The sequence below is a fragment of the Vicugna pacos genome, chromosome 4, assembly GCF_048564905.1.
Source record: "Vicugna pacos chromosome 4, VicPac4, whole genome shotgun sequence".
Taxonomy (NCBI): domain Eukaryota; kingdom Metazoa; phylum Chordata; class Mammalia; order Artiodactyla; family Camelidae; genus Vicugna; species Vicugna pacos.
Window position 1 is genome coordinate 9,442,644 of NC_132990.1, and position 23,985 is coordinate 9,466,628.

The 23,985-nt window shown below is 47.6% G+C and overlaps 2 protein-coding genes across 2 annotated transcripts; one reads left to right on the forward strand and one right to left on the reverse strand.

Moving 5' to 3' along the window:
• Positions 1 to 224: 224 nt before the first annotated feature.
• Positions 225 to 9,279, forward strand: BAG1 (BAG cochaperone 1). Its single transcript, XM_072959253.1, has 7 exons — positions 225 to 667; positions 1,955 to 2,083; positions 3,382 to 3,464; positions 5,139 to 5,252; positions 7,517 to 7,624; positions 8,447 to 8,509; positions 9,029 to 9,279. Exons 1-7 carry the CDS (start codon positions 631 to 633, stop codon positions 9,116 to 9,118), a joined length of 624 nt encoding a protein of 207 aa, XP_072815354.1. The 5' UTR covers positions 225 to 630; the 3' UTR covers positions 9,119 to 9,279.
• Positions 9,280 to 13,634: 4,355 nt separating this feature from the next.
• On the reverse strand, positions 13,635 to 20,210 carry SPINK4 (serine peptidase inhibitor Kazal type 4). The gene is made up of 4 exons (XM_006216824.4): positions 20,138 to 20,210; positions 16,266 to 16,306; positions 15,299 to 15,411; positions 13,635 to 13,733 (listed from the first exon to the last, which is right to left on the reverse strand). The coding sequence occupies exons 1-4, from the start codon at positions 20,196 to 20,198 to the stop codon at positions 13,688 to 13,690; spliced, it is 261 nt and encodes an 86-aa protein (XP_006216886.1). The 5' UTR covers positions 20,199 to 20,210; the 3' UTR covers positions 13,635 to 13,687.
• Between the last annotated feature and the right edge of the window lie 3,775 nt (positions 20,211 to 23,985).

The window sequence follows — 23,985 nt, forward strand, 5'->3', positions numbered from 1 at the left end:
GAGGTGGGGACAGGGAGGATTAGCAGGGGGCGTGGCCTAGGTGCCGATCGTGGGCGTGGCCTCGGGTGAGTGGGTGGGGCCTTGGGCGGCTTTAGCGGAATAGAGCCCAGCTGCAGCTGGGCTGCTCCGAGGGGCGGGGCCGGTAGGCCCCGGTTGGGCGGGGAAGTAGCCGGGCGGGGTTGCAGGGCACCGTGCTCAGCTCCCACCGCTGGGCGGGCAACAAGCGCGGGTCTGGCGGAGCGCGGCGGCGCGCGGAGAACGCGAGGCGACCGGGAGCGGCTGGGCCCCCGGCGGCGCGCCACTCGGCCGGGCCGGGAGCCGCGCCAGTCGGTGCCTCCAGCCGAGCGCGGTCCGCCTTCCTCGCAGCGATCAGCCGTCCGGAGCGTGACCGGCGGGCATGCTGGACCCACCAGGGGCGCCGCCGCCGGCGCTCGCAGGCCGCGGGTGAAGAAGAAAGCGCGGCCTCGCTTGGCCCGGAGCGAAGAGGTGACCCGGAGCGAAGAGGTGGCCCGGAGCGAAGAGGTGGCCCGAAACGAAGAGGTGGCCCGGAGCGAAGAGGTGGCCCGAAACGAAGAGGTGGTCCGAAGCGAAGAGGTGGCCCTGAGTGAAGAGGTGGCTCAGAGCGAGGAAATGGCGACAGCAGGGCTCAGCGTGACCGTCACCCACAGTGAGCGGGGGCTGCCGGGTGGGCTCCGGGCCGGGCTACGAAAGTCTGTGAGTTTGGACACGTGCCCCGAAGCGTGTATCCTTGTTTTTATCTGGCGTCCAGAAGCATGGGACCTTGTTTGTATCTGTGAGGCCGGCTTTTGTAGGGGTCTTTTTAGCACACCTTTCCATGTGGCTGGTGTATTTTGACTCAGGCCATTTGGTAGATCCTCGTGTCCGTGCTTCACGTCGTGTTCTTGGTTGTATGTGTTAGTATGTGCCTGCGCAGTTATTGTGGGTCTTTTGCCAGGCTTGTGTTTGACCATGTTGTGTATGATTGCTGTGTGTCTGGACATGTGTGCGGGAGTCTCAACTCCTATCTGCTTTTTGAATGAGCCGTGGTTCAAAGCATACATTCAGGGCACTCTTTGGGTCTGCCTACTGTTGGAGTTGACACAGATCTAAACAAAGACAGTTCTCCAGAGAGCTGTGTCCGTGAGGTTTCCTCAGGACCAACTAGGGGAGACTCCAGGGCCTCAAAATCTAGGATTCTAGATTCTGCAGTTTTGAGTGACCTTGGGATGTCTCCTTCAAAGGCAGCGTTTTTCTTCTATTTGAAGAAGAGTTGGTAACACCTGTGCTGCTGATTTCATGTGGCTATTGAGCAGGCTCAAGCCTTGGCATAATGCACTGGACATACATTACCTCCTTACTGTCAACATACCTGGAAAAGAATTGACACGCCTGCCCTAAAAAGAAAATTTCTGCTATTGGAGTTCTTTCACTCATTTGTCTATTTACTGGGCACCAACCAAGTATGTGCCCAGGTGTGCCCCATGGGAGAGACCTGAGGGAAAAACAGTTCCTTGCCTATTACAGCAAAGGAGACAAAAATAGTTCCTTGGGATCACATAGATCTGAGGTCAAATTCTGACTTTGGAGTTGAGTCTCATGGACTGGACCAAACTCACAGTTCGCTTTGTGTGTGAAATGGGGGATAATAGGTAGTAACTACTTCATGAGGTTGTTCTGAAGATTAAATAAGATAATGCATGAAATGAGCCTAGTCAGCACCTTATGCATGTTAAGTGATATTATTTAACGTTAGCTAATATCACTAATATTGTTAGTCACCATAATAAAGGAAATAGAAGTCCTTGAGCAGGTCACCAAAGGAAAGCTGGTCTGATTGGGGCACAGGCTGTTTGTAGTGGGTGGCATATGAACTGGGCCTTGAAGGTTGGATAAATAAAGTGTCAGCCTATATTGGTTTGAGTTTTCTTCATTCAACACTTTTCTCTCTCCCCAGGCAATGAGAAGCATGACCTTCATGTTATCCCACAAGAAGGCTGTAGTGAACCAGTTGTCCAAGACCTGGCCCAGGTTGTTGAAGAGGCCACAGGGGTCCCGCTGCCTTTTCAGAAACTCATATTTAAGGGTGGGCATTTCTCTTCCAGCTTTGAGCTCTTATAGCTAAAGGGCCTATTTAAAACTGCTTAACCTTATCTAATGGTAACTCAGTTTTCATACTGGACAAATCTTATTTGCTTGTTATTTCATTTATTCTTTCAACAAATATTTATTGAGGACCTTCTAGGTACTAGGCACTTGCAAACATCTGGACAGGTATTAGAGTTGAAGTCACATGAGGGTGGCAGAAATCTTACCATGAAGCACATGGGCAGTCTTCCCTGGCTGAGTTAGATCCTCTTCCCATCGTATGTTCACACAGAGTTCCCTACCACTTCATAACTTATACTGAAATTACTATTAAATAATTGTTTTCATAGTCACTGACCATCTGATTTCTCTGATAGAAAAACAAACTCCACGAGGGCAGAGATACTAGTGTGTACAATGCTCACCATAGTGCTGACACAGAGAAGGTGCTAAACCAACTTGGCAGGGCCCGGACATGACAGGCCCAGCAGAGGATGCTGATTTCTGCCAGGACACACCCACTCCCATCCTGTTCTCTGTCTTCCCATTCCCACGGGAACCCATTATTTTGGTATCTGTTGGAGCCAAATTTATCCCATTTGATGCCAGTCATAAAGAATTTAGTGATGGGAAGCATTTCTGTTTATATTTCATAGTGTAACTCTTTGTCTTTTCTTTTTCAAAACATTTCATTTCAGAATTATAAAGGCAGTAGAAATCCATGTTTCAAAATAGAGAAAAGCACAAAAAACGGGATGTTCTGGATAAAACCCCTCATAACAATTCAGTCTATTTCTGTCCAGCCTTTTTTTGTTTGTCTTGGTACCCCAAAGTGTGAGTTCTTATTTGTGGGTTTTTTTTTTTTTAAGCTGACAAAACTAGGATCATATTGATTATAGAGTTTATATAACTTCTTAAAAATAATACTGGGCCATCAACACTTATTGTGACACTGAGACATTGAAGTTTCCTGAAAAAATGAGCTTTAATGCCTACAAAATCTTCTTTTGTACTGATATATAGTTAACCAGTCCCCTATTCCTGAATTTTTGGCTCTTTTCAATTCTCACTATTATGAATAATACTTATTCTGTATAACGATTACTGGGCAGACACATGTCCAGTTATTTGTTACGCAAACATCTGAAATGAAGTTACTGCATCAAGAAACCTTCTAAAACGTTATACCGATTTATCCTCTTCTCATTAGTTGACACACTATTTCCTGCACTCCTGCAGAAATCTATTTTCACTGCCATGCAATTGTTATACTGTGGCATATCTTCTATTTTTCAGGAAAATCTCTGAAAGAAATGGAGACACCACTGTCAGCACTTGGAATACAAAATGGTTGCCGGGTCATGTTAATTGGAAAAAAGGTAAATTGCTTTTTCCACTAGGGTACCTCAGAATCAAATGACTAAGATCTGTTATGCATGTTTCTGTTTGGAAGGCAGAACTGGGGGCCCAGATTTGGCTCTGGTGAAGTAGCGCTCTCCAAATAAATGGAGTCTCTGTTTGTTTAGTAGAGTTACCAGTTTTGTTTTCTCAGACCATCCAGCTCCTGTTGGTTAGAGCTTTACTCTGGGAATTAGGAGTAATTATGCTGCCTCAATAACATGGCTTTTGTGTTGGTGGTGGAATCTCAGTCTGGATAAAAAAGTGCCTAAAGCAGTCTTTACTCACTTGGAGGGGGATTACAAAAGAGAGTTTTGTTAAAAGAAACTTGTAGATTTAAAAAATAAGTACTCTACAAATTTCAGAACCTCTCTTTCTTTAGCCATTCTTTCTCCTAAAATCTCCCACAGGGGTGAACCTTTTTTGACTGGAAAGGAAGGTTCAGACTAAAGAACTGAGGGAGAAAAAGAGCCAGTCAGTGAGGAAAGGGAGTGAGGACAGTAGACCCTGGGCTGGATGAGAGAGGGCCATGGCCAGTCCCACATTGTGACACAATGGAATTGTTGGTCATATGAAGTTCCCTTACTTCGAGTGAGGCGGCTGATTCAGAGTGGAGAGGGGGCAGAGATTAGCAAAGTGGAGGCAAAGAAAGTCTAGTCCAGACTTGGAACTGCCAGGAGACTGGCACTCAGGATTTGGCCACAAAGAAGAATGTGAACAATTTGGGATAGTATAAAAGCAGGAAGCTGCTGGCCACCAATTGCTCAGGTGAGAGAAAGGGAAATATTCTAGATTCCTTGCTCAAGGGTCGGGGAGAATGGTGATGGGCAATGAAGAGAACCCAAAGGCTGAGTTTGAAGAAGCTTTAGGACCCACAGTTAGAGCTGTCCTGGGGTGTGTGGAGCCAAGTCTGCTTCAAGTCTCAGCTCTCCACCTTTTTGGGCTGTGTGACTTTAGGTTACTTTACAATAACCTCAATTTCATCATCTAAAAGGGTACCTCCTTCACTGGGTTTTGGTATGGATTAAGCAATAAAACAGGTTAAGTGCTAAGGATGATGCCTGGCATAGAGGGCAGGCTCAATAAAAGCGGTCATCATTGTCACCATCGTCATAATGAATGACAGCGCTCAGGAATTCCACTCAAAGGAAGAGTAGAATTCGACCTGTCTCACCATCCTGGACTCCTCATGGATGTTCACTGTAATTTATTCACCCTCCAGGCCTCAGTCTGAAGTCTGTTGATAATCAGCCCCCAGCTAAGGTTGAATCTGGCACATGGATTGGCTTCATTCTCTGAACCAAGCTGTCAGGGCCCTCGCCAGAATGTGTACCTAATACTTTCTCTCTAGTCTAGAGTCTCTAGATAGAAAATTTTAGTGTATAACCCTCCAGCTAGCTTTCCAAGAAGCAGCAGAGTTAAGACTATTTTTTTCTAGGTGAGTATTTTAGCCTACTTGTGGTCGGATTTTTTTTCCTGACAGGAGCTACGATTCTTTTATTTACTTATTTATATATTTATTTTATTTTTAATGAAGGGCCTGGGGATTGAACCCAGGACCTCATGCCTGCTAAGCATCCACTCTGCCATTTGAGCTGTATCCTCCCCTCCATTCTTGGTGATTATTGACTTCATTTTATTCTTTAACATTTTAGAATAGTCCAGAGGAAGAAGCTGAACTAAAGAAGTTGAAAGATTTGGAGAAGTCTGTGGAGAAGATAGCTGACCAACTGGAAGAGTTGAATAAAGACCTTACTGGAATCCAGCAGGTAACTGTCTGTGGACTTAGACTTTCTACCTTCTCTGAGAACTCTGTGGAGATACAAATGTGTGGTTACAAGGGCAGACTTTGTTGTTAGACTCCCTGGGTTCAGATCCTGGCTTTCCCCTTTCTATTACCCTGGGCAAGTTTGTCTTTGTCTCAGGTTCCTTATCTGTAAAAAGGGAGTAATGATGGCGCCTCCCTCTTCAGATTGTTGTGAGATTAAATAACATAGTCTGAGCCTGACACATACTAAGTGCTTTGTGTTATCATCATTGGTGTTTCCAAACCCCAGTCAGTATTCATTTGTGCTCCTAGGAGAACACCTGCTATGTTAGGATTGTGTATTGTGTGTAATAGAGTAGGTAGCTTCCCTCAGTCCAGTCTGTTATAATGTATTTAGCAAGGCAAAGAACATTGTGTTGATTCATAGAAGGTCTAAGTTGAGTGCGATCTTAGGGTTGGGAAGGGGGAGTGGTGTCATCCTACTCAATTCCTTATGGTATTAGAGGTGGAGTGCTGAAACCAAATAAAGATTAGGAACAGCCTCAAACCATGTTTACTTTTGATCCTTTTATTTTATTTTATTTTATTTTATTTTTTAATTAAGAAGTTGAATACTTTATTATTAAACTCTTTCTTTCCCTGCAAGGCTGCTGCTTCACTGTATAAAAATGCACCAGCAAACACAGTATACTGCAAAATTAAGATAGTATTTTTCTTCATCTGACCCTGTACAACTAACAAAAACATTTTTCTACTGCCAGTTATTTCCAATGGGAAGATCATTAAGTATTTTGACCCAAATCCAGGGATGGATGTAAGCAAGTTACAGTATTATGTTAGGCTTAAGATAATGTTATCCTTGAATTACATAATTTCTGTAACTAGTTTTACCACACGTAATTTCAGGAATTCTGAATATTACAACTAGCGCCTAACCCTGAAAATCATAGGGTGCTGTGAAAAAGATGCGTAGTGTTTATCTGAAGTCATTGGGAAGTTAAGGGGTATTTTCTTCTTAAAACGTTGCAAGTTTTTTTTTTTTTTTTTTTGCTGAAAGTTGCTTTTTAAAACTCTTCTATCCACCTCTAATTTAAGACAACTATGCTAGATTAAGTTGTTTCAAACTAGTTTATTTAGGGGCTCCATTTTCACTCCTCCATAGATTTTATATGTTTCTCATATGCTTCTTTACTCATTAGTTCATCTAGTTCTGAAGAGTTCCTGGGTGTCATTTTGATCAGTCAACCATCTTCATAACAAGATTTGTTGACAAGTCCTGGGTTTTCTGCTAGAGCTTCATTAATTTCAGTTACTTCCCCTGATGGAGGAGAATAGAGTTCACTAGCTGCTTTCACACTTTCCAAAGCACCAAAGTCCTCTCGTCTGTCAATTTTGTCCCGAATTCAGGCAGACAACAGTAAACAACATCTCCCAAAGCTTCCTGTGCAGAATTGTTGATTCCTGCTGTTTCAACACCATTTTCTGTTGTTATCCGTTTACGTTTGCCTGTGAATTTATGCAGGGGTGCAGAGACCATGCTGTGGGTTTAGACTGCGGCCTGCACCCTCCACACCCTTGATCCCTTCATTTTATAAAAATGGATGTATGTTTATTACATGTTGTCAAATCTGCATCTGTAGCTCTTGGCTTTGGTAAATATTCTCAGAGATCCCTGTTATTCACCTGTTGTCACCAGCTAACTGGTCATTAGGCCAAGCAATGTGAATAAACAGTAAGTGCCAATTGTTAGCATACGTCTGTGTCAGGAATTATATTAAGATATGCATATATTTCCCTTGATCCTCACAGTAACCCTCTCCCTCTCTAGTGTGAGTATCATGAGCTCCATTTTAAAAATGAGGACATTGAGGCACAGGTAGGTTAAGTAACTTGCTCAAGATCAGAAGCCAGTACAGGGCAGTCAGAATTGAAGCCCAGGCCTATCAGACTCTAAACCTTGTGCTCTTAACGTCTGCGTCTTATGTGCGGATATACTCTGGCGGGGGCTTCACCGGAGCCAGGCCTCCAGAGGCATTTGTAGCCCCAGTAGCCACGTGACATAGTGGCCTGCAGCCTATTACAGTGCTTGGGGTGGCCCAGGGCCAGCTTTTCTGTTTTTCCCAAGAGGTGAAGTTGTGGGCCTGAGGTCTGGACCAGCCTGTTGGGGACCATGGACTCAGGGAATGGCTGCTTCATCAGTGCCTTGGCTTGGAGTTTTCCATCAGCCTCAAGGAACCCTTGAGATAATGCATCATTCCTTTACAGGGTTTTCTGGCCAAGGATTTGCAAGCTGAAGCTCTCTGCAAACTGGATAGGAGAGTAAAGGTGACAATCGAGCAGTTTATGAAGATCTTAGAGGAGATTGACACACTAGTAAGTATTCAGCTGGGAACTAGTTTCCTTTGACTATATTTCAGTCAGTTTTACTCTTTCAGTGTTGCTCTCTTACTGCCTGAGGATACCGAGCACCTGCTGTGTGCCAGACACTGCCAGGTCTTCAGTGAATACACAGAAAGATTAGATGGTTCCCAATTTTTCATGTCCCATCAACATAAGGTTTTTGTCATTTTTATTTATGCATGCTAACATCTAGTCATCATGCAGCTGGGACCAAATGGTCCATGGTCTCATGGTCAGAGAAACACATGGCTCCACTTTCCCGAAATTCATGTGTCTGATACTCCGCTGAGCCCATTACCTACCTATACAGACAGGATTCAGTCGGACCCAGCTCTTGTGAGGATATTGAGAATCCCTGAGTCCACATTCCCTCCAACAGATGACACAGTCGTGATATTTCTAGCCTGATGACTCGACCTTGAAGGTGAACTACTCTGCTTGGGATTCGAGGAGGAGTGTGAGGGAGGTTGTAAAGCAGCAGCAGAAGGTGCTTTCCTGCCACAGTGAGCTCATGGTCTAGCTAGGACATAGTATCCATGCACAGGAAACAGTGAAAGGACAAAGTCCATGTTACAGATCTGTGGCCCAGACATCGAGAACAAAGGGCGCTTTTATAGGAATGAGAGCCACGGGAAGGGCCGTGCAGGGTACAGACCCAGGGAAGTGATTCCTGAAAATGCACATCTCATTCACATTGGTGACCTGTGGTCTGTTTGATGTACTATCGGTATTAGTGCTGTGTTCTTATGTCATTTTCACTGAAGATTATTTATGTGTCAACTTATTCTTCCATAGATTCTGCCAGAAAATTTCAAAGACAGTAGACTGAAAAGGAAAGGTTTGGTGAAAAGGATTCAGGTGAGTTGTGCGGTAGAACATCACAAAGTGTAATGTTTTGGTGTGTGTATCTATTCAAAGTAGGGGAGAGTAGAATTGTGTGTGGTGTGGGCTTTTCTGGGTGGTGATTTCTCAGCATAAACCCAGAACATAAGCGAAGAGCTCCTTTTATGTCCTGTAATTAAATTTGGGTTTAAACCTATTGGGAAGAAAGATCGCTGGAGAGCAGATAGGACTGACACGTGACACAATTCCATGTGGACAGGGCCCCCTGAAATCGTGCAGTTGGAGTGGCAGGACTTCCTGTCCTCACCCCGCTTTGAGGGTTGTTGGCCTAGAGCATCGTCAGAAACCGTGGTCTTGTGCTTCCGTCTCCCTCCCCTCCTTGCTTTGGAACCTAGGCCGTCTCCATCCCTGCACGGCCTGTTTCAGCCATAACGAGCTCCCCAGAATGACTGGGCAAAGAGCCTTTTGAGGCTATAATGGGCAGGGGTTGGCTTGCCTTCAGTGGGCCCTCACTGCCCTGCACTTGTCCTTCAGGCATTCCTAGCTGAGTGTGACACAGTGGAGCAGAACATCTGCCAGGAGACGGAGCGACTGCAGTCCACAAACTTGGCCCTGGCCGACTGAGGTGAGGCAGAAAGATGCTACCCTGAAGAATGACTCCGCCAGCTCTGCCCTCTCTGGAACAGACGTTACCTGATTTCTCCAGGGCTACTGGGGACTTATGGCCAACTGCCAGTTTCCCTTCCCTTACACCCGCTCTCAATGAACAAGTATTGTCTACGCGATCTTTAGCACTCCTGTCAGTTTCACACTCCGTCTCTGAGTGTCTGTGCTGCCCACAGCCCGTCTTGTCTGGAGAGGGCCTCACCTGCCCGAGTCTTCCCAGCTCTTTTGACCGTAAGTGCTTTCTTTGGGCTGGTGATAGCTCTCGTTTGTCCTGGGGTAGTTCTGGGCGTATAGGCTGCTCTGGTCTTCAGTCAGATACGTGGGGCCTTTTTGTCCTTATGATCCCATAGTCCTCTCTTTCAAACCAGAATCACCAGGAGCCTTCATCTGGTTAGGAATGTTGGGAATGGCTCGGAACAGGTGTTTTGGCAGGCAGGCAGTCCAAGAATCTCTCTCTCCAAGTATCTCTTGTGACCTAATTCTGGATCAGCTGGCTGGGTTGTTGGTCCATAGACCCTGTCCTCACCTGCCAGTGACCCTGACACGCCACAGGCTGTGACCAGCAAACGTCTAGAAGGTTAGAACCCAGAGTTGACTAAGTCTCTGCTTGAAACCAGGTCAGAACCGTGGCTTAGGAGGGGGAGAGAAGGGAGACAGAGTGGGTAGAGCAGGAAGGTGGTGAGGGCAACCACAGACTCCTCAGGAGTTCCTTCAAAGGCATTTCTGTTAACCGTGCCCTTCTGAGATCTGTATTTCCTTCAAGGCCGTTTCTGTTTTGTGTCCTTTTTTCCCTTCATTGTTATTTAAAAACAAATCAAAAAAACCTACCAGTTTATAGACACATCAGCAAGCAGAAAGGGTGTTTCAACTTTTTTTTTTCTTTTTGGTAGTTGAAGTGTAGAGAAGCAAAAGCCTTCTGAAGTTCTAGTCTGGTTCTGTTTAGTAATGTCACAAGTGGCCATGCATGCTAGAACTCTTAAACGGGTCAGCTGCTGTAATGCCATTTTTTTTGGACAGTGCCCAGGAGAGACTCCCAGCAGGCCACTCTGAGGCCAACCTTATTTGGCAGAGAAGGAGTCAGTGAAGTCCTAGGAATTTAGGGCTGCGGGGGTGGGACTAGGACAGGTTGGTGGCAGGGGCGGACGAGTGACAGGCTGTGGGCCCCACCAGCCCACCCTGACTTTAGTGAGAGCAGTTCAGTATTTATCTGTTTCTGTGTAGTAGCTGGGTGGCCTTGGGCCACAGCAAGTTCCTGTGTGTCAGATACCATTCTCAGTTCTTTAGATGTATTTGTCATTTAGTCCTCACACAGTCTAGGAGGTAGACAGATCCTATCCCTGTTTCAGAGATGAACTTAGGTAATTTGCTCAAGGTCATAGTGACAAAGCCAGGACACAAACTGGGCAGTTTAATTCAGAGCCCACATTCTAAACCTCTACCATTTTGCCTCCCAGCCAACATGGGGTTGCTCACACTCTCATCTCCTCCCTCCTTTTCCTTCTGTTTATCTCTCATGATGGTCTCCGCCCTTCCTCTCTGGCCCTCTCCAGTCCATTCTCCACAGAGCAGCCTGAGTGATCATGAGGTACGCATCTTATCATGTTAGTCCCCTGCTTAAAAACCTCAGCGGCTCCCATTTCTCTCGGGGTAAAGGCCAAAGTCCTTACCCTCCTCCCTTCTCATCTGGGGCCACCCTCCTGTTTGCTCTCTGCTGTCAGCCACTCTGGTCTGGTTCAGATCCTCAGTTGCTCTGTGCCCTCTCCTGCTACAGGGTCTTTGCACACGCTGTTCCTCTGCTTGGACAGCTCCTCAGCATCCTTCCCCTGCCCCAACCCCTTTCCTCAGTAACCCCTGTTCATCCTTCAGAACTGAAGTGTCTCCTCCTGGAGAAGCCTCGCCCAGTGTCTGAGAACATATCAAGCCCCCAGGTGATATCCTCTCATAGCTTGCTGTAACTTTTCTTTAAGATGAAGAGCATTTACCATGGTCTATGATTTATTTGTGGCATTATTTGATTAATATTTGCCTTTAATGTTAGACTGTAAGTTCCTTGGGTTAAGGAGCTTTGTGTATTTCAAGCACATTGTCTGGTTTATAGTTGGTGCTTAATAAATATTTGAAGAATGAATGAATGTTGACTGCACACGTCAATAGTGAAATTTCGACAGCTGCACTCAACCACTGAAGCTCTGTCAGCACTGGAATTTATAACATCAGTAGCCATTGTCTTATTTAAGGGTGGAGAAAAGCCCCCTGAGGCCTGGGCTGCCCAGCAGATGAGCAGAGTGGTAATGTGCACATCCACAGGGCATCGCCGCCTGGAAACAGGGAAAGAGCACTCCTTAGTTGCCCACTTCCCCAGGGCATGATCCGTCCTGTCGCAGGGGAACAAATGCGGCTCTGATCCCACAAACATCCTTTAGCCTCGCAGAGCTGGAAGAATTCTCCCACTCACTGTCTGTTCAGTGAATTATCTCTACTTGTCCCTCAAGGCACAGCTTAAAGATTACCCTCTCTGGGAAGCCATTCATCATCTGGTAGTCAGGACTCTCAGTTGAAAATACCAAAAACTTATTCCAAAGAGATTGTCAAAATAGAAAATGTATTGGTAGGATGTCAAGTTATCTCATGTAACTTTGCAAAGTTCAAGGGCAGCTGGGATTCAGGAACACAAATGCTGCCTGGAATCACTCCCCATATCTCTCTGCTTGCCAGCATCATTCAATCGGTCCTGCCTCTTCCACAAAGTGAGAAACATGACTGCCCACTGTCCCCACTTGGCACATCTTAAGGCTTCACTACCAGAGAGGAACTGCCTCCGTTTCCTTGTTTCCAATTTAGAAAATCTGGAGACGAATCTTTCGGTAGCAATGTCCAGGGTGGCAGGGTCACATAGCATAAATAGGCCTTTTGGGGCCCACACTTAGGTTTCAGGGTGGTTCCAAGAGACAGTGGCCAGTTTCCACATCTCTAAAGTGGGGAACTGGGTATTTCTGTGTGGTGTCTGGCACATTGTTCAAACTGAACCTTTGTGATTCCTCATCGTAGGAGTGTTGGGTCGCTGAGGAGGAGCTTGGCTGAGCTCTGCCACTTGGGTGTAAAAGGGACTTCCCACTTGGGGCAGAGACTTAGATGTCACCAATATCCACTCTCTTTCTACACTAAGTGAACTCCTAATTTTCAGCTTGGCACATAACCAACCAGGTATAAATTATTTCCCAGTCTCCTTTTACAAATGTAGCATGGCCAAGAGACTATATTTTAGCCAATGGGATGTAAACAGAGTGCATACATCTTATGGGAAGTATCTTCAGAGGCAGTAGAGTGCCCTTCTTAGCCACTTTCTGTGGGTTGGATATAGATATGATGGCTGGAGTTGGAGCAACTATCTTGGACACTGAGGTGGAAACTGATGAGGATGACAGAGTAACAATATAAAAGGAGCATGAAGTTAGTATACTACATAGGTCTGTGTGTGAGAGAAATTAACTTCTATCTGTTTAAGCCACTGTTATTTTGGCTTTTCAGTCTCTCACAGCCAAACTTAATCCTATATCCTGAAACAAGTTTCTATTATCAATAGCAGTAGAAGGGTCTGTGGACGACCTCTCAGTCTCTGCCACCTGCAGATCTATCAGCAACAATTCCTGCCCAAGTTTCCGTTTCACTGGTCCAGGGAATGCTGGTTCCTATCTTTCCTGACTCCACTTCCTTCCCAGTGTGTGTTTTCCCACAGAGCATTTCCTGCTCTATCTGCCTTCCCTAGAGCAGCAATCTGAGTCCATGTGAAACTGCTACTACCTGGCCAGGCCCCTCTCCACACACTTTCCCCTCGTCACCACTATCAAGAGGCTCCTCCTATAAAATTTGGCCAAGAGTGGGTATTTGACATGGGCTGAGATCTCTGTCTATGGTAGGATTTCTGGATGTTGTGTGTTCCTGTCAGCCACTGTGTGAGTGCGTGTATGCTGTGTATGCCTGAGGTTATGTCTAATATCGACATATTTAACAAGCAGTCGGAGTGGATATTGACCAAAAGAGCAGAGCAGGGTCTGGAAGTCAACCTGCTGTGGGTGGCCAGGGTGCAGGGGGACACTCAAGGGCTTGGGAGAGCACCTGTTTTCAACAGTTACGGTCCTAGTTCAATATTTTAATAAGCAGTTCATGTGCACCATGTACACTGCCTGAGTATCAGCCAGGAGGGTGAGACAGGAGTGCTGGGCAGAGTCCTGGGGACAGGGGCTGGCCTTTCAGAGCCCTGACCCCTTCAAGAAGGCAGAGACGTGTGGGACCTCTAGGGGAATGTGTGGCAGGGTTGAGATGCAGAGATGGAGAGTACATCAGATTCAGAGTAAGGAGGACAGGGCAAAACCCTCCCCTCCCATCCCAGCCACCTCCCCTGGGTCCCCAAAGACACTGACCCACTTGGCGGGGTTGGGCTGGGTCTTTTATTTCATGTCATATCATCTCCACGCCCACCACCATTCTCCAGCCTGAAGCTTCATGGCTTAAGGAGCTCCTGTGTGGTCAGCATTGGCCATCCTTCACGATCTGGATGTCCTGTTTGGTGTTTCTAGGATCACAGCAGACAAAGACGAGGCCACCTCCTCAGGAACTGTCACATACCCTCCAGGAACCCCAGCCCAGTCCATTCAGATGCCCTGCTGACTTCTGCCCACCCACCCAGTGTACAGTGCAGGGCAGGCCCCAGGGGTCCCTGGCACATCCTTCAATAGCTTTTCCCTCTGTACACCCTCCCCCAGGGAGGTTTCAGCTTCATGGGCTTCCAACCACCTCTGCGGGCTGATGGCTGCAAATCTGTCTCCGGCCTGGACCTCTGTCTTGAACTCTACTTTTTCCCTCCCTCTGGGATGTCCTGGAGGCTCGACCATCCACAAACATCATTGCCCCACAGCCCTGCTACACACCCCTGCTCCTCTCCCCTTATGGCACCACTAGCCACTCAAGCCTACAAGTTAGAAACCAGCATGTTGCTCTTGCTTCCTCCCTGCCCTGCCCCAGCCACATCCAGTCTCACAGCCTGTCAATTCTACGCCCAATCATGATCTTTTTCTACATTAGGGCAGTGTCTTGCTGCTCTCCTGCCTCTCTGTCGAGGGTGTTGCAGCTTCCAAAGACTTTCTTCTCTTCCATGATCTTACTTAGCTCTGGTCAGCTCAAGGTCTTATTAAGGAAGAAATGAAATCAAATAGAAGAGCTGAGGTACCAGGGTCATGTCCTGGCCCTGCTCACTCTAGACTCATCTCTTACTTCCCCCTGTTATCCTTTAAACTTGATGCTCTAGCATATCCAATTTCTTACATTTCCTCAAATAAAAAAATTTTCACTTTCTCTATCTTTCCAAACTTATTTCTCTTGGAATTAGCTTCCCTTTTCCCTAGCTAATTTCTTTTCTTTACAGTTTTTGCTTGTGTGTGTGTGTGTGTGTGTGTGAGTGTGCGTGCATGCGTGCGCACATGCGTTTTTAATGGAGATATCAGGGATTGAACCCAGGACCTCATGCATACTAAGCATGTACCCCACTGCTGAGTTATACTCTCCCCTCTGCCAAGCTAATTTCTACTTATTCCTCAGGGCTGAGCTGAGGTGTCACCTCCTCTGGGAAGCCTTCCCTGCCCTTGCCCTTTGCCTGGCACCCACGGTGCCATGTGTTCCCTGACCTGAGCCTTTGGCATCTGTGCTGCAGTTGGCTGACCTTCAGCTTGGCTTCCCCGTAGGCTGACGGTTTGCCCCAGGAGGCCAGTAATGCTGCCTAGCTTATTCTGCCCTATTGTATCCCCAGTGCCCAGCACATAGTTGGTGTTCAAACAGTAATTGCTGGCTGGAGGAATAAATGAACAAATTACCTAGTCAGTCGGGGGCAGAGCAAGGAAAAGAACCCAGGGTTTCTGCCCCAACCCCCAGCCACCCACCAGCGGGCTTTCTTTTTTTGGAATCATATGCCTTCTTTTGAATTATACTTGTACTCATTCTGTTATGGGGAAACGTTGGAGCTCTCTTCCCAGCCCAAGTGTGAAGGAAAGAAGAGGCAGGTCAAGTCCTGCTCCTTTCAGACTCGTGTGCACCATAGATGGAGCCCACCCGAGCAGGCCGAGGGGAAGGTGGGGGTGGACTTACATCCGGAGCACGCAGAGCTTGCATTCATTGTCATACGTGACCCCGTCAGTGCCGCAGACTGGGTTGTATGTCAGGGGACATTTAGGAGGCTCTGCCATGTGCTCACAGAGTGGCTGTGGAAGAGAGGAAGAGAGGGATGGAGGGAGGGCACTCAGGGATTCCGAGGCAGAGAAGAGGGATCTAGGGATTCTGCTTAGAGCCGGGGGGGCTCCAGGGAGGAGCCAGATTCAAGAAGGCCCCAGTGTGGGTCCAAAGAGCATGAAACCAACCAAGGCCCCTTGGCATGTTTGTGTACGTGTACATGACCGTGTGTGTGGCTGTGGCCGTGGGTGTGTACATAAGTGTGTACCATATCTGCTGAGCCCGAGTATGCGGGCCTCTAGGTGTGTGCCTGTGTCTGTGGGCTCATACGCTCCTTCCAGGGTCCAGCTAGAAGCTCTGCCGCTGGTCCTATTGAGGGCCCAGGGAGACAGAACCACCCATCATTCCCGGGAGGCCCCTCCTCTCTGGGGGCTGCAGAACTCACCCTGGCCCGCGTGACCTATCAGGCCCCTGGTGTGAGAAGGCTGGAGAAATGAGACTTAATTGAGGCTCAGTCTGAAAGGGTTTCAGGCAGCCCTGTGGTCAGGGAAAGAAGTGGGCCAGGACTGCGATCAGGGCCTGGGGTAGGGCCTAGGAGAGGGAGGCAGTGCCGTGCAGCAGTGATGGTCCCAGGCCCCAGAGACCTGAGTTCTGCATTGATTAGCGGTGCAAACTTTGGCGAAGGGGCTGGGCCTGCTTGGAAGGGCTAACCTGGGGAGCATGCAGGCTCAGGAGGCTACCCTGGCTGCCGTGGAAGCACCGATGATATATGAGCAGGAATGTAAAGAAGAAAAACCCTGGTTTCACACCACAGATGAGGGGGTCCCCTCTGTAGCGGGAAGGCCGAACAGCAGCCTTGGGGCTAGAATTGCAATAGCCCCCTTACCAGTCTTGAGAAAACGGGCTTTTCTGCCGACACTGGTCCTTCTGAAAGGCAAAGAAGAAAGTATTAGATGATTTCGGCTCTAGGCTCTGGGTCCAGGGGTTCTGAGGACTGCTTCTTCAGGGACTTGCCCCAGCCACTACCCAGTCTGGGATTTCTCAAGGGAAAGCAGTGCACTCAAGCGACCTTGTATTACAAGAACCGAGACAGAAAGCCTCGAGTTTGGAAGATGAAAATCCAGGCTGTTCCTTATTAATCAGATCCCACTGGGATTGTTATATTTAATAATAGTAATAATAATAATAATAATAGTAGTAGTAGTAGTAGTAGTAGTAATATAGTAATAAAGCTACTGTGTATCCCAGGCATTGACAACACATGATCTTGACTACTCGTCACGTCTCCCTGACCCTATGTAACAGGGAGGAGAGGAGGCAGTAGTGGATGAGTGGTCCACTCCCCAGATCCCACCTGCAGGACTGAGGCACTCATTTCCTCAGCTGTCAGGAGTTTTAGCTGCTTACATTGCGTCCCTTCCTAGGAATTGCCCTCAGAAAACAGGGCTGCTTTGCCCAAGGTCACATTCCCTACGCGGGAACAGCCCATATCCGATGTCAGGTTGATGTGGGTACATCGATCTGAACTCCTTGTCTCTCTTCAGAACAATGCTAAAGGGCCATCCCCGCTCCACTGCATCACAGTTCCCCTCACCCCTCACAGGTGTTGCCCCATGAGCACTCCCTGGTAAACTGCCTACAGATCCCAGAGTCTGTTTCCCAGGTAAGGTGACCGACCTATGAAAGAGGCTCAGAGGTAAAGCAGCACACCGGCAGAGCTGGGATTTGCACACATTCAGTCCACAGCCTGCTCATCCCACACACAGTTGTGCCCCATGGCCTCTCGAGGTCTGGATGAACTGCCTATAGAACATGAGCAAAGTGTGATGGGAATGGTGAGCATGATGGGTGGATGAGGGAACGGGAGCCACAGGTGTCAGGAAAGGTGTCTGTGTAAATCGGAGAAGGGCAGGCTGCTCCCTGAAGTCTCTCAAGGGCTGTTCTGGGGCCAAAGGAGAGATGAGCTCTTCTCCACCTCACAGGGCAGAGCCCATCTGCACAAGGAGGCTACAAAGAGGTAGGTGTGGGCTCCAGAATTTTCTCTCAGTGGGAGCTACACCTTAATGAAGGAGGCTGTCTCCAGAAGTGGAGAGTTCTCCACCCCCGAAGGTGTGCAAGGCTCTGTGGTTTTAGCTTCTCCTGGAGATGTTATTACAAGAGATTGCCAAGGTAGAGGGGAAAAGGATTGACTTCTGGTGTCCTGTTTAAGTGTCAACTTGCAAATCTAGCTTTGTCACCACCCTGCTCAAAACCGTCCCATGTCACAATTACCCAAACTGGAAATTACCCAAATGTCCTTCAACAGACAAATGGGTATACAGTGATACACACGTACAACAGGATACAACTCAGCAATAAAAATGAGCAAACATGCAGCAACATGGCTGAATTTCAAAACCACACTGAACCAAAGAATTCAGACACAAAAGAATGCATACCGTGTTTCATCTATGTGACATTCTAGAGCGTGAAAAGTAATCTATGGCAGGAAAAAGTCAGAGCTGTGGTTGCCTCTGGGGGTGGGGTGGGGGCAGGGACTGACCAGCATGAGGGAAATTTCTGGAGTGATGGAAATGTTCTGTATCTTGATAGGGGTCTGGGTTATACAGGTCATCAAAACTCATTGAGTAAGATTCATTGAATGATAAGATTTGCGCATTTTGTGGGATGTAACTGTTGGGGGTGGAGGACGGACAAAAGCATTAAAAAATGTAAAGCCCTTCCATGGCTCCCTGTCATGAACACTAAGCCCCTTCATCTTATATTTAGGGTCCCTCATGAGCTGATCCCAAACTTCCCCCTGGGCTCTTCCTAGGACACCTCTCCATGCCCCCACACCCCAACTATTCCTCTCTGCTCACTCTTCCAGAACAGGCTCTGTGTTGACCTGTGCTGGTCCCTCTGCCTGAAATGTCCTTACTCCCCTTCTCCTATTAACTCACACGCCCTTGAAAGCCAGGCTTACAGACAACCTCCCACAAAGCCTTCCCTAATGTCCTCAGGGTTTCCGGAGCAAGCCTGGACTTGGGCTTCCATTTCAGTCCAGCTGCTGTAACTGAATCAGCATAAACTGGGTGGCTTGTAATCAACAAATATTTGTTTCTCATGGTTCTGGAGAGTGGAAGTCCAAGATCATGGCGTTGGCAAATTTGGTGTCTGGAAAGAACCCCCTTCTTGGTTTGTAGCTGGTGCCTGCTCACTGTGTCCTCGCCAGGTGGGAGGGGTGGGGGAGCACTCTGGGGCCTCTTTTATAAGGGCACCAGTCCCATTCACGAGGGCTCTGACCTTATGGGCTAATCACCTCCCAAAATTTCCACTTCCCAATACCATCACCTTGAGGTTTGGGATTCCAACACATGAATTTTGGGGGCCAAAAACATTCAGACCATAGCAGCTTCTCTTCCACCACCATGTGCTATCCCACTCACTGGGTCACTCCTGCCTCCCTATGGACCTGCGTGCCTTAGGGCTGCTTTGTCTCTGCCCCCATGTAGCAGCGCCCTACCAAGAGCGAGTGTTCAGGATTTGACCACTAAAGTGCATGTGGGGAAGGAGGAGTTCAGAACCCTGTGGTGTCAGAGTTCCTTCCTGGATGACGTGGGGGAAAATTACATTTACTCCCAAGGTTGCCCTTGGCCTTGGTCCAAGGTCTATTCTCAACACAGCAACCAGAGCAATCCTTTTAACACACAACTCTGTTCACAAACCTACAGTGACTCCCATTTCACTAGAGGAAAAGCCAAGTTCTCACATTGGTCTTCAAGGCCTGACCCATTATAGTTCCCAGTTGCCTGTATCATATCTTCTCTTATCAGTTGGCACCCCTCACTCCCTTTCAGCCCCACTGGCTTCCTTGCTGTACCTCAAACACCCCAGACAGGCTCCTACCTCAGGGCCTTTGTACTGCCTATTCCCTCTGCCTGAAACCCTCTTCTCCCAGACACCCACATGGCTTACTCCCTGCCTTCTTCAAGCTTTGCTTGAACCACCTCTGATAGAACTCCCCTGATTTAACTTTGCAACCCTCCCAATCCCCATCACCCTACCCAATATTTTTCCTTAGCCTTCAACACCTTCTAACATACTGTTTAACATACATTGCACCTATTTTGTTTATTGTCAATTCCTCTCCTTCCTACCCCATTGGATTTAAGATCCATCAGGGCAGTTCTTTTTCTGTTTTGATCACTGTTGCGTTTTAAGGGCTCATAACAATGCCTGATGCACAGCAGGTGTGAGATTGCAGAAATGCCCCAGGCCCTGAGGAGGCCCCACTCCAGCAGCATGTGTCCAGCCCAGGGTGAGGGCTCCCATGTGTTCACATGGCTACCCTCAGGCCCACAACCACAGCCTGACAGAGCAGATGGGAGCTCAGAGGACCCAGACCAGGCTTCCTCCGGCACCTACCACCCTGCATCCAGCAGACTTGCCTATCTTCCTGCAGACAGGCCTGCTCCCTTCTGCCTCCCCGATCTCTAGCCCAGTAGTTGCCCACTGCAGCTTTGAACTACAACAACCTCCTCCTACTTTATAGCTGGAGACCCCCAGAGGGGAGGGGACTTTTGTAATTCTAGGCCAGAGTTAGCGTTTGAACTCTAGCATTGAACAGGTATCTTTTCTCCTAGCCCAGGGTGCAGAAAGAAGGTACATACAAAAAACCAAGGCCTCCCAGGGTGTTCCAGATCCCTGCCTCTTGCCCCGACCCCAAGCTCACCTACCAACACCAAACCACAGAGAATCCAGGCTTTGCCCACTCACCCCTGTCCACAATGAAAAGGGCAGCCAAGGCCAGGGTAACTACCCACAGGCGGACAGCCATGCTGATCTTGGACTGCAGTGGCCTGAGCTGGCTGGGGCCTGGGCCAGGAAAGCTGTTTATAGTGCCGATGCCCACCCTTATCTTATCTGGGGCCAGATGGAGAGGCGGGGAGTGTCACCCAGAGGTAATTTCCGCACTCTGGCTTCCAGAAAGGGCTTGCTCTCAGCAGAGCCTGTGGTGGCCTGGGGCTGGGCTGTGGCTGGCAGATTTTGGAAGAGAGGAAAGGTCTGGACAACTTGCAAAGCTGACTCCAGTCCAAGGACTGGAGCAAGAGGGAGAGGGAAATTGAAGTAGAAAGAGAAAAGCAGAGAGAAACTAAGTCGGGGAGAGACAGAGAGAGAGATCAAAAAGAAAACAAACCAAAAAGCAACTGGATACAATTGAGGAAAAAAAAGCAACTGGAAGGTGGTCAGAGACAGAGACAAGGGGCTGGAATCATGGGCTCCTTTGCCAATGATGCCACTAACCAACTTTGTGACCTCAGAAAAGCCTTTCTTTCCTTAACTGGACCTCAGTTTACCCACCACAAAGTGGGGATAATAATTCTGACTTTGTCCCCCTCCTAGGGCTGCTGTGAAGATGTGAGTGAGGATAGCAGATGGGAAAACATTTTGCAGAATATGAAATGAGGTATAAATGTAAATAGAAATTATGCTTTTCATTGATTTTTATTTATTTGTACCACGTAGAGGGCAAAACTGACAGGAAAAGAAGGCAAAATAAAGATAGAACAAAGAAGATGCCTTTGTGCTTTGCATGTATTCTATGTCCATTTACATTACATTTTTTCTTTTTTGTGGGGGTGGGGAGGTAATTAGGCTTATTTATTTATTTATTTTAGTGGGGGTACTGGCGATTGAACCTAGGACCTCCTGCATGCTAAGCATTGATCTACCTCTGAGCTATATCCTCTCTCCCTATATTTACATTTAAATGGGTTAAATACAAATAAGATCTGTTCAAGAAAAATCAATACCAAAAGTCCCCCGTACTTATACTATATATATATATATGAATAAGATATTTGGTTATCTGCTTTCAAAGAATTTCTGATTTATAAAAAGAATAATAAAATTGTATTTACATATGCATTTCTCTAATTCATTTAGATCAGTGATTTTCAGCTCCATCTGCAGATTAAATTTCCCTGGGGAGAATTTTAAACTGCAGGTGCTGAGCCTTACTCTGAAATATTTGAATTCAAGTTTTAGTGTTGTTGTTGTTGTTGTTTTTTGACCTTTTTACTTCGAAAGATTTCAAGACTACAGATGCATTGTAGAAACAGTTAAGTGGGAAGGATTCTTGTTCAAGAATAGCCCCTTTGGGGGCTGCAGGCAGTCACCCCTAGAGACTGATAGAAGCCCCAGATCTACAGCCAAGCCCAGCCTGAGGTCCATGACTCAGCTTCAAGATCCTCTTGCCCCTTCTCAGGAATGACTCTGAGGCAGGTGGCAGGTGGCAGGCGGTAAGCGGCAGGCGGCAGGTGACCTTCCATTGTAGCTGGGCCGAACAAATATTTACCTGTCCTAAGGCAAGAGCGTCATCTCATAAAGGAAGAGGAACTTTAAAGGTCATCTAGGTCCTGTTTCCTATCTTCTACTCAGGCCTTCCTGCAGCAGCCCCCAAGAAGTCACTCATTCTCCAGGGATGGGGAGCAGTTTCATTGCTGGATTTTTTTTTTTAAGGTCTCAGTTTTTAAATTAAATTATTTTTAATTGACGTACAATATTAAGTTTCAGGTGTACAATGTAGTGATTCACAATTTTTAAATTCTCTATTCCAATTATAGTTATTATAAAATATTGGTTATATTCCCTGTGTTGTACAATGTATCCTCACAGCTTATTTATTTTTTATACATAGTAGTTTGTACCTCAGTCCCCTTCCCCTATCTTGCCCCTCCCCTCTTCCCTCTCTCCACTGGAAACCACTAGTTTATTCCCTCTGTGAGTCTGTTTCTGTTTTGCTATATTCACTAGTTTGTTTTATTTTTTAGATTCCACATATAAATGATATCATGCAGTATTTGTCTTTACTGCTGGACAGTTCAGTTTTGAACAGAGTCCTTCCTCACACAAGAAGTCTGCTTCCCTGAGACTCCTTGGTGCGGGTCCTGGCTTTGTCTCTAGCCTCCTGCACCTGCATGAAATCCAGATGAGCACCTCTAGGCTGAACAGGTCCAGACCCCAACGCTTGCATATGATGAAACTCCTGGGCCTCTCTACATGTCTCACCTGGTCCCCAAGTCTCCCTGCCAGTGTCCCAGGTTAGAGGGAGAAGGAGACAGGGGAGAAAAGGAACTTGTCACCTCCTTTGTTTTGGACCTTAGACCTCTATGAATGTGCCAGGAATAGCTGCTGATGGTTCTAGCTGCTTCAAGGAACCAGAAAACTTGAATACTGCATCCTTCAAAGTCAAGGGCAGCCTATAGGGCGCGGAGCCCACCTACCGCCACCCACTGCCCAAGGTCTCTGTCCTCAAACAACCTACCAGATTCACTCACAGTAACAAACTTCCTAATCTGTCCTTCAACCAAAGTGTGAGCCTGACTCCTAAATCCAACTGCTATTGGGCAGCACCCCATGGGTGTCAGTATATCCAAATAAACCTCATTCATTAATTCAGAATCCATTCATTCATTCAACAAGAGTTTAATGAGTAGCTAGGTGCCAAGCTCCATGCTGAGTGTTTGGATACAGCAGGGAATAAGTCAGACACAGTTCCTGCCCTCAAGGAATTTGTGGTTAAGTGGGTGATTGGTGCTAAATGAGCAGCAGAACTATATCATCATCACTGGGATAAGTCCCATGACTGAGACGCGCTCAGTGCTTTAGGAGGCTCCAAGACTGACCCATCCATCTGGGAAATCAGTGAAGGCCTGGGGGTTGTGGGCAGGGCAGGCTGCGGCAGAGAGGAACAGTGTTGCGGACAGAGGAAACAATGTGTGAGAGAACTGCGGCAGGATGAATCTCTGCACGTCCAGGGACCCCAGAGGCCAAGGTGGCTAAGGTGAGGGCAGTGAGTGGACAGGGGCACGAGACGAGCCTGGAATGGTCGGGGGGCCAAATCCCTCAGCCTCAGCCCACACTCCATCACCTTCCAGCCATGGAGCCTGGGAGCCAACCCTACTGCCCTCTCTGCCTTCCCACTGAGTATGTCGGTTCTGCTTCCTAAACAGCTCTTGAATCTATCCTTCCACACCTACCCTCACCCCCTGGTCCTGGCCGCCCTCATCTCTGACCCAGCCACCTCTATAGTCTCCTAACTCATACCCCTGGCTCCCCACCTGCCACTCCAAACCCCTGCACACAGCGGCCAGGATGAGCTTCCTGAAACGCAAACCAGACCAAGTCACTGCCGCCCAAAATGCTGTAATTGTGCCCACTGTCAGCAGGATGAAGCACAGGCTCCTTATCCTGGTGTTCAAGGCCCTTCAACATCTGATTCCCACCAACATTATCAGCCTCACCTTTGCCCAGCCCCACTCTGGACTCACTTCTTCAGTCCTACTGAATCCTTTGCACAATTTATTCTCTCTGCTGGCAATACCCCAGCCTCCCATCTCTATCCGCCTCACCCCCATCCATCCTTTAAAAACCAATTCAAATATTCCCCACTTCTGAAACCTTCCCTACTGCCCTTTACCTACCTGAGCAAGGTCATTGCTGCCCACCCTGAATGCCCCATCCCACTGCTCTTACTCCCTGTCAGAGCCTTCCCCCTGTGCTCTGGTGGTGATTGCTTGCCCACCCTGCTGATGAAGCTCTCTGGGTGCCCAATCCTGAGC

Excerpts from the sequence above, each read along its gene's own strand:
- BAG1 (XM_072959253.1), top strand. The coding sequence starts at position 631 with ATGGCGACAGCAGGGCTCAGCGTGACCGTCACCCACA. Across the intron at positions 2,084-3,381 it reads TCAGAAACTCATATTTAAGG|GAAAATCTCTGAAAGAAATG; the intron begins GTGGGCATTTCT and ends TCTATTTTTCAG. Across the intron at positions 7,625-8,446 it reads TAGAGGAGATTGACACACTA|ATTCTGCCAGAAAATTTCAA; the intron begins GTAAGTATTCAG and ends ATTCTTCCATAG.
- SPINK4 (XM_006216824.4), bottom strand. The coding sequence starts at position 20,198 with ATGGCTGTCCGCCTGTGGGTAGTTACCCTGGCCTTGGCTGCCCTTTTC. Across the intron at positions 16,307-20,137 it reads CCTTTTCATTGTGGACAGGG|AAGGACCAGTGTCGGCAGAA; the intron begins GTGAGTGGGCAA and ends TTTGCCTTTCAG. Across the intron at positions 15,412-16,265 it reads AGCCCGTTTTCTCAAGACTG|CCACTCTGTGAGCACATGGC; the intron begins GTAAGGGGGCTA and ends TCTCTTCCACAG.